The 10,211-nt window shown below is 43.4% G+C and overlaps 1 protein-coding gene across 1 annotated transcript in view; it reads right to left on the bottom strand.

Moving 5' to 3' along the window:
* Positions 1–10,211, bottom strand: part of GTF2B (general transcription factor IIB) — a 35,437-nt gene that overhangs the window by 10,742 nt on the left and 14,484 nt on the right. Inside the window, exons 3-4 of the mRNA XM_040360074.1 lie at positions 969–1,102; positions 1–143 (exon numbers count right to left, since the gene is read on the bottom strand). The exon at positions 1–143 is cut by the window's left edge and continues 4 nt beyond it. Of these exons, the coding sequence (XP_040216008.1) occupies positions 1–143; positions 969–1,102 (277 nt within the window). The remainder of the gene's footprint in view (positions 144–968; positions 1,103–10,211) is intronic.

Below are 10,211 nucleotides of genomic sequence, written 5' to 3'. Positions count from 1 at the left end.
ATATTACGTGGGAGGTTTATTCTGTCAGACATTGTTGTGATTTCCTTAAATGCATTCATCATGGCTCTGTCTGAACTGCTCATTGTTCTGCGATTCTGATATTTGGAGTTCCCAAATTCATCAAAACTAGCTGCTCCTGTTCCCTGGGTATCAAGATTAAAATACAATGATTAAATTAACAAGAATGCTTATGCCAAATACCCCTGCTCTGCCTGGACAGACAGTCATCAAAGGGGAGTTCATTTGGGTTAATAAACATTTGAAAGTAGACAGCAAAATCTTCACATATCTCTGTACATCAGCCGGAGACTAAAAGCACGCTGCATTAGTTTGATGCTCGGTTAAAGTTTCCCATCATCGAGTGCAAGTCAAAATAAACCACAGAAATATAGATTAGGTTTCAATCTTTCACTTTTGCAAAAACACACACACAATTTCCCCCCTCTGGTGGTCAAAATTGGCATTTTCAGACAACTTAAAAAAGGTCTATAAAAGTGCCCTAATTTAGTTGAAATGAACTGAGATGGATGATAAAATTAATAATACCTGGAGAAACACGCTGCAGACACTAAAACTGACATTCACTTAATAAAACCTCACAAAGCATTAGAAAATGGTACAATTAGAAAAGCAAAGATTTGTCAAAAACCCCCTTGCATGGGTCACATCAAACAGCTTTAGAAAGTTTTCACACTTTTTCCCTAATTATGCACCTACTTCTAAAATACCTTCTAGTTATTCAATACCCGCTTCTTGTGTGTTATTGACAATGGCTCCCGATGTTGTCCAAGCCTATGGAGGAGGCAGAGAGCCACTGCTCTCATGCACATCGCTGGATCAAGATTCGGGGGGGAAAATGAGACAATTTTTTTTCACAAATACAATGGCATTCCTGTCAATGCCTTTGTGATCATCTTGGAAGATAAAATTAACACCTATGGTAATCTTGGTTTCATAAAAGTCATTACCTTGCCAATCATTGTAGTCAGGTCACCCCCACTTAGCAGTGGATTCTGAGTGTCTCCAACTCGAGATGGATCTTTGGTAGCCTTGTCATTACTGAAAGTTCTCCATTCAGACCCAACATCAATCACTCGATCACCTGAGAGAAGGACAGGTTAAAGAAAAAAAAAACAGGTAAGAACTGAGAATGACATCTTACAATGGCAGGAATGATCAGTACCAATCTAGAGCTTTTTCTGTAGCTTTAAAAAAAAAAAAAAGTTTATATTTACTTTTGTTTAACAGGATTTCAAAATAAAAAAATAAAGCATGGAGACATGGATGCATGTACACTTTAAAATAAAAGTTACCAGTAAGAAAGGGGGGGGCCTTTCAACGTTCCCTTCCTGGGGCCTCCCCCCCCTTTTTGTGATCATCTTCCCATACTTTGATATGCTGATTATCTTACAGTAGTAAGGTAAGAAGTTGGCACACCCACGGGTGTGAATCACACTGAAGATGCCAATCACTGAAGTCACAGTGCAACCTATTGCTACTATTCAGCACTTTGTTTCTGCACCGGCCCTTTCTGCCTATGGAAGATCATACTTTCAGATTTGCACATTCTTTTTTTTTTTTTAACCACTTAAGGACCGAGCCTGTTTTTTTAGACTCGGTGCTTACAAGTTTAAAGCAGGGTTTTTGCTAGAAAATTACTTAGAACTCCCAAACATTATATATTTTTTTCCCCAACACCCTAGAGAATAAAATGGCGGTCATTGCAATACTTATCACATCGTATTTTGCGCAGCGGTCTTACAAGCGCACTTTTTTTGGGGGGGGGGGGGGGGAAATTACTTTGATTTCAAAAATAAAACAGTAAAGTTAGCCCAATTTTTTTTTTATATTGTGAAAGATAATGTTACGCCGAGTAAAATACCCAACATGTCACGCTTCAAAAATGCGCCCGCTCTTGGAATGGTGTCAAACTTTCACACTTAAAAATCTCCATAGGTGACATTTAAAAAAATTCTATAGGTTGCATCTTTTGAGTTACAGAGGTCTAGGGTTAGAATTATTTCTCTCTCTAACTATTATAGGCGATACCTCACTTGTGCGGTTTGAACACCATTTTCATATGTCGGCGCTAGTAGGGGATAGTTTTATTGCATTTTTATTAAAACATTTTTTTTTTTTTTTTTTACTACTAATGGCGGCGATCAGCGATTTTTTTTGTGACCGACATGGCGGACACATCGGACAATTTTGACACATTTTTGGGACCATTGTCATTTTCACAGCAAAAAGTGCTATAGAAATGCACCGATTACTGTTAAAATTGCAGTTTAGGAGTTAACCACTAGGGGGCACTGTAGGGGCTGTGACCTCATGTGTTTCTAACTGTAGGGGGGCGGGGCTGGACGTGTGACTTCAGTGATCGTCTGTTCCATGATATAGGGAAAGACTATCACCGACATTGCCACAATGAAGAACGGGGAAGGTGTTTACACACACACACACACACACACACACACACACACACACACACACACACACACACACACACACACACCTCTCCCCATTCTTCAGCTCCGGTGACCGATCGTGGGACACCGGCGGTGATCGGGTCCCGCAGCTTCGGACCGGCACGCGAGCGTATCACTCTCGTGACCCCACGGCTGGGCACTTTAAAGACGTACAGGTACGTACTTGTGCCCAGCCGTGCCATTCTGCTGATGTACATCGGCGTGAAGGGGTCCTTAAGCAGCATGGGCGGAAGTGACGTTTTGACGACGCTTCCGGCCCCTGTTATGCTATGGAGACGGGTGGGGGCCATCTTGCCCTCACTCGTAGCCGAGGCAAGCAGCGTGAAGGACCCGATCGCCTCCGCCGCTGCCCCTGGTAGGCCCCCCTCTCGCCGCCAACAGTGATCTTGCAGCGAATCCACCGCGAAGACCACCATTATTGTTTACAGCACCGGCCACGGTAAAGATGAACATGTCAGTTGTGGCAGCAGCTGCTGCCGTTACCGAGATAGTCATCTTTTTTAGTGATGGAGTATATGTACGTGAGGTGGTCCTTAAGTGGTTAATATATGGACTATTCTTGAATTTACTCACATGTTTTAATTTATATTGTTTTGGAGTTTCATATACGATTTCAAGTTAAACGCATTTTACTTATTTTGTATTGGATACATAGTATTTGAATCACGTTTAGCACCTTATAAATTTTGGAACGCAACACCATTTGATTTTACATTAATTTCTCTGGGTAGCGTTTGACCCACACAATGTCTGCTGCACCAAAGCCCCCTCACTTTATCTCCTAGTAGCGCGGGAATACCTACCACCACACAAATGAGGTCAAACCTTCAGAGTTTCAATTTTTATGCAATCAGACAGGCCCTTACACTACATGGTTTAGTTAAATCTGAAGACAAAAAGCCACTGTACCTACACCTGGAGGGTGTTCATGACTAATCCCTTCTCAGCCCCTTCCTGCAAAATTTCCAAGACTCAAGGGATCTCTTCAGCTTTACAGTTATTTACACCACACCATGACATACAGTAAGTACTTTCCATAAATTGCTCTAGTTAACCTGGTCATACATGATTTACAATCGTGTCAGTTCAGAAGGGACGGGACAAATTTCGATCCACAAGTGGCCACTGTAGTTAAACAGTTGCTCTGCCAATCCACTTCTGTTCAACTGCCCCGACTATATCATTTTTACTTGGTGTAACAGAAAAAACGAGTCAATAAATGGATGACCATTTCCGCCCACACGTCGTGGCCCTGCCTTCTTATATACAAAGTTACTCATGACATGTTAAAATAATCATAAAAATCGCATTTATATACCAGTGTTTATGGCTTGTGACAGGAGATGTGAAGGCCCTTCACAATTTTAATACCCACATAGCAAAGGAGTCGCTGTAGTCTGATCTCAGTGAAAAACAGCCAACTCAGAACTTACAACCGTTTCATTTTGGAGCTGCTGAAACATTCTAGTCAGATTTTGGAGACTCCAATTTCCTCCAGGTGCAGGGGGTGGCGCGGGGGGGGTTGAGCAGATATTAGGGGACCCAGTTTAGTCGATTTACCTGTGCCACATACTTATGCAATACATCTGCCTGCCATGTGCAGATCAGAACATACCAGCGAGTTGGAAGGATTTATGATGTACAGTACATTGAATGGAACATATAACCTCAAATTTACTATAGAATGTAGTGTCAAAAGGTGACATTTGATATTCATGCATCTATATACGCCGACAGGGTGTTGATGGTCCCGTTGACTTCACAGGGTTAAGGGGGAGTTCAAAAACAATTGGGTAGCAGCCGGCTTGTTGGGTATACACAAACTCCCTGTGGCTGCAGTACAGTGTGCGCTAATAACCTGGCAGAAAAAGGGTTAATAAGTCCTGATCTGTGGTAGTCTCCCTGCTGTCAGAACACGATATAGTGGGAAGGATTCCTGCTTCCACCTCGAACGTTGGGGAATTGGACCAGTTTTCTTCTGGCTGAATAAAAACTCACCCATGCCAGCTTTACCTTCATGTGGCTTGCTAGCAATCTGGAAATTAGGTGGTCGGAAAAGACCTTTACTCCTCAGCAACTGTTCTTCAGAGACTACCTTGTCAACTTTAGACTGTCCCTAGATAGAGAAGTGGTCCCAGAAGACAGTCCTCTAGGGCCTCAACAGAGTGAGCAGTGTTGAGGACCAGGGCTTCTTGGGCCAAAACGGGCAATAAAAATGACCAATATCCTTTCCTTCTGAAGCATTTTAAGGACCAGTGGAGAAAGGCATAGCACATATGAAGTCCCAGAGATAAGTGGAACCATTAACACCACCCACCTCCAGGGCTTTTCTATTTTTCCCCCCCTTTACCTGAACAAAACACCCCAGGGACATTTGCAATCTCCAGGATTTGCAGACAGGCCTACCTGGGGATACCCCAACTGTCTGTTATATGAAAATAAACCATTCTTGATTTAGAGTCCACTCTGCTTCCAGAACTTGATGCCTGCTTAGGTAGCAGATTGAGTTTGCCCGATACACTTTTGCTAGAAGCGGAAGCATTTTGCTCCTGGTGTCCCCTGGCTTGACATAGGCAAAAGCCGTGGCAATGTCGAAGAAAGCCAACATGGCTGACCTAGAAGATCCTCAAATGAAGTTAGAACCAGACCAATGGCACTTAATGCTCTCCAATTGGAGGATTTTGATGCATCGTTCATGACCAGTTGCCCCCTGCACCAGCATCCATGGCCAATCTAGTCTCCTGAAAGGTTGTTCTGAAGTCAGATCTTTTCACCTGACTGGGAATATTTACTTTGGAATCCAAGTATTCAGGCTGTTGATCCCATATTTGCAGAATTAACTCTGTGGGGTTTGCAGACAGCAGACCCAGAGATGACATTGCCATCCTCGATAAAACCTGATTAGTTTGCAATGTCAACATGGTTGACTATAGCTGTGTAACCTTTATAAAGAAAAATCTTCTCCTGGATAGAATTGGAGCAACTCATAAAAAGAACATCCTGGAAAAGGTAAAAAAAGGTTTGATTTCTGAAAGAGACCAACCTAGATTTTTCAAACACCTCTGAGCGGAACACAGATCTGCTAAAAATTGCTCTTTTGAAGCAGCAAACAAACAAAAACAGAATGGTGTTCAGATAAAGAAACCGACACCTTGTGACCAAAAAGGGGCTGCGAAAGAAACTCTAAATAGTGGGCTCTGCACTGTAGGTGAGATGTCTGTCCCCCTATTCTCACAGCTGGATGTAATTGCTTCGGAGATTCTCAAAGTATGGCAATATGCAGGTATGCATCTAAGTCTATGGATGCCATGAAGCAAATTTGGTAAAAGGATATTCATGACTAAGAAAAGAAAATAGGAGTCAATGCTGAGCTTCCTGTACAGCATAGATTTGTTCCGTTTTAGATAAAGGACCGCACGATAATTCCCTAAATGTTTTGCTAGAAAGATACAAGAACAAAAAAGAAAATAACACCCTACCCCGAGAAACACTTAGTTTTCACTGCCTTTTTATCAGACGTGTGGTCCAGGATTGCTTCCAGCAATAGGAGGTGATTCATCTGCAAACAGGATGCCACACTATTTGACCTTAGAAGCCAAGTAGCCTGGTAAACGTTTTCAGCAAGCAGAATTGGTCTAAGCAAAGTAGACACACAAATGAACTCTGCAAGCATCAGCAATATAGTCAACAGTCCTCAAGCAAAAAATGAATCCAAGGTTTATTTAGGAATTCTTGCCTCAAGTGTCCTAAACAATACTCTTATTAGGCAAGATCGATTCCCAGGATCTTATAAGCAGGAAATCCATCCTTTGATCCACAGCATTTTTTTCAGCATGCCTACATCTCCCAGGGCTAGGTCAGCTCAGACAACTGGGGAAAGTCACATTTAACTTGGGCATCTTACGCCATAATGAATCTGGACCATCAAGGGGGAATCTCTTGAGACCTAAATGTTTCAGGATCCTGTCATGTACCGTTCATGCAGGGGAGCTAAGGCACAGGGAAAACACATCCTCTTTGCTCATTGAGACCTTGGTACATTACAGTCATGGAGAGACGATACTTTTGAATTTCCAGGGTAGCATAAAAAGCCCAGAGAAGCTTGTCCCAGCTCCTCAGATAAAATTATATTTGTAAGTCCTCTTCTCCTCATACTCATCCTCCTGACTCACTCCGAGTTGGAAGGCAATGATTTCTCAATAAACTCACAAGTCTCTTCAGTCCTATAAACGTAGAAGGCAGCTGGGGGCATAGGCACTGACCACCAGAGGTCTGGAAAAAAGGTACACTTAACATGGTATTGGACTACTGCAAACTGCAGAAAAATTAAATCACACTTATTAGGAGACTGAGGATTGGTCACACACACGGTGCCAAAGCCACACCACATTGCACCGCCACAAACCCAAACACCAAAGGACACCCAGCATTCTAATGCACAAGACGGGCCTTACAAAGTGTCAGTTCCTAGAGTCTTCAGTGGGCATATCAACTTACTACTACATCAAGTTATTCTTTCATGGGATTTATTCAGGTTATTTTAACCACTTCCGGACTGTCTGTCGACACTTTGAAGAACAATATCTGTTATAGCAGCAGCTAGCTGCCATAACCCAGATATCCTCGCCTTAAGGCAGCAGTCCAGTTTCCAATAATGGTGGTTTTTGTGGCGGCTTCACCATACGATCACCGTTATCGCTTATCGGGGGCCGTCAGTAGCGGCGGAGGCAATCGGGTCCTGTCCGTGGCTGGGTATGGAGACGAGTGAGGGCAAGATAGCCCCCACCTTTCACCATAGCAGGGTGGAAGAGATGTCAAAACATCACTTCCACCCATAGCTCTTAAAGAGTCATGTTTTTGTCTTTGATTTGGAATTTGTTTTAGTTTTTATATTTACTTAATTTTTCATTTTGGATTTCATCTGCACCTAAGCACTTTATGGACTTTATTTTTCACGCTAAAAATAATTTGTTGTATGATTTCGCTTTATTTAAAGGGGTGGTTCCACCTAAAACTCATTTCTAACAATATATTCGTAAGACCCGTTACACTGCGGGTAGGCTGGCTTCTTTTTTTTTTTCCCCGTACATACCGAGATCTCGGGGGTCTCGTCCCTAGGCGGTGGGCGTTCCTATTTGATTGACGTTCCTCGGACGGGCGCATACGTGACGTCACGACTTTCCGAAAGAAGCCGAACGTCGCCGCGCAGGCGCCGTATAGAGTCGGCTCTATACGGCACCTGCGCGGCGACGTTCGGCTTCTTTCGGAAAGTCGTGACGTCACGTATGCGCCCGTCCGAGGAACGTCAATCAAATAGGAACGCCCACCGCCTAGGGACGAGACCCCCGAGATCTCGGTATGTACGGGGAAAAAAAAAAAGAAGCCAGCCTACCCGCAGTGTAACGGGTCTTACGAATATATTGTTAGAAATGAGTTTTAGGTGGAACCACCCCTTTAATGTGGTTTATTAGTTTTTATTCACTGTTTGCGCTACACTATTATCTTTATATGCTCTGTTGAGGCGTTTTATTTGAATTTACCTTAAGTGCTGGCCTGCATATTTTAGTTTTCTGATTTATATTTTTTCCAGCGCTGAATAATTTTTTCTATTAATCCTTTTTTCTTGTACAAGGGATGTTTACAGACAAACAATATAATCTTGGAGGGATCCCTCTTAGTAGCCAGTCCACCAGGTGTCCAGAGCCCTCAGGACGGAGAACCATGGTCCTTTAAGCCAGTGCGATACAATTAGAATGACCGTAGTGTTCTCTGCCCACTGGTAAGACTGTTTGGGCGAGATGGCATAGCACCCGGGCAAACAAGCTCTGAGCGATGGCATCCACCCAAGAGTGCCAACCCTATACCAGTTCAGGCCCAAAGAGGAAGTTTATGGGAGGAAACCAGAGGTCCCGGAGGAAATACGAGATCCCAGGGTTAACTGCCCTATATATGGTCCAGATGGAAGTGCCCGCAACTGCAAGAGGAGGTCTCCACCAAGTTTAGTCTTGCCTTACGTGATCATACGAGATCGAGTGCATTCAAGGTGCTGTGGCCGTATGCCAGCATTCCTACCTGGGTCACCCTTGTATGTCACAGGAAGGGCTCTCTTCCTGCGTTATGCAATTCAAGAATCGCCTCCGGTCCAGGACAAAGAACAGGTCCCCTGTGGGAGTGATAGCACACAGTCTTGGACATGCTGTTTGTCACCCACCACTTGGGGGGCTGCCCATCCGCTTACTGACCGTGCATCAACTTATGTCAGACAATATTCTGAGATGCACGACACCAGTATAAATGCCACAAGTAGTTATTTTCATTGTAGGAAAATGAATCACCAGGTTCCTTTCAGAAGAGTTTATTCTCTTGAGCATGGAATCCAAACAATACGCCCTCTGTCTCCCTAGACTAGGCCGGTAAGTCTGGATCTCTGGAAAAACAGCATCTGGTGGGAGCGGAGGGTCCTGAACCGAAGCCTTCTGAGAAGCCCTTTCCCACTGCTCTATCCTCGGCCGTGGAACAAGAGTGTTTCTTGTCCTCCTGCAACCACCTCCTACTGAATGCACCATTCATGCCTTCTCCCACTTCTAAACAAGTGTTCTAGAAACCTTTAACCCTCTGTTATGCCATCCAGGGGCGCTACCCCCTGATATTGGGCACTGGTCACCAAAGGTCCTCTGTTTAGTTTTCTATATCGGGTGCATACAGGTGATGTGGACTTCAGGCACCATTCAGCAACTTCAAAACACTAGTGAAACATGCAGGGTGCTAGCTTGGTTAGGATTTGAACTCATGACCCCAGTGTTAAAAGGCACAGTTTAGGTGCAACACCTTCAATGTGAGCCCTTTTTCTTCACCGTTTGCGAGTTGACCAGGAGAACCTGAAGACCCTTTCCTGAAGATTTTATGCGAGTTGGTATATTTGTCCTACATAGGCAAAGTTTTACTGCAGTGCCTACAGTGCAAACTGTGTGAGCTGACCCTTCTGGTTCATGAGTGCACACCACACCATTCCGTGCTTGCTGTGATATACTGATAGAAGTGATCCTTCACCAAACACCCAAAGTGACTGGATAAGTAATCTGCTTACCAGAGCACATTGACTCATTTACTCAAAAAGAGTCAATGAGAGCATATGCAGGATAATGCCTGCTCACATAGGCTGAAATGGAGATATTAGGCGACTTCCTCAAAGGTCTCGGCCGGAAATGAAACAATGGAAACATCTATAGCGTAATTTAGTTTATTAAAAAATGAGCAAAGATAAAACTTAGCCAAATGGCTACTCACAACTGGGGCTGCTGGCCTTAAATCGGTAATCTGGGGGTCTGCCGTGCTCCCATTGTACTCTGTCCGTGTCGTGTGTTCCACCTCACAGGAATTGTTTATTCAAGTTTGGTGAAGAATCACTTCTCCATCAGTATATCACAGCAAGCACGGAATGGACGTTTAGTGTTTTATGGACTTTTATTATCATCTTTTTTTGTGCTTAAGATTGGGACTGAATATTATTTGCACCAATTGATATTTCACAATTTGTTTTAATCATATGTTGTTTGATAATGTTTTGTGCACATTTGTTTATTTGATAAGGATTAGTGACTTCAGGAGTGCAGTCCTATGATTTTCATTGTTATTTTTAAATATTAGCGCCCCCTATCTTTTACCCATATCACTAGGAGCATTCACTCTTTGAGGGGAGCAGCATATTTTATTTACTACTAT

The sequence above is a fragment of the Rana temporaria genome, chromosome 7 (assembly GCF_905171775.1).
Source record: "Rana temporaria chromosome 7, aRanTem1.1, whole genome shotgun sequence".
NCBI classification, from domain to species: domain Eukaryota; kingdom Metazoa; phylum Chordata; class Amphibia; order Anura; family Ranidae; genus Rana; species Rana temporaria.
Note: the sequence above shows the minus strand (reverse complement) of the source record. Positions and strands in the feature narration are given on the sequence as shown.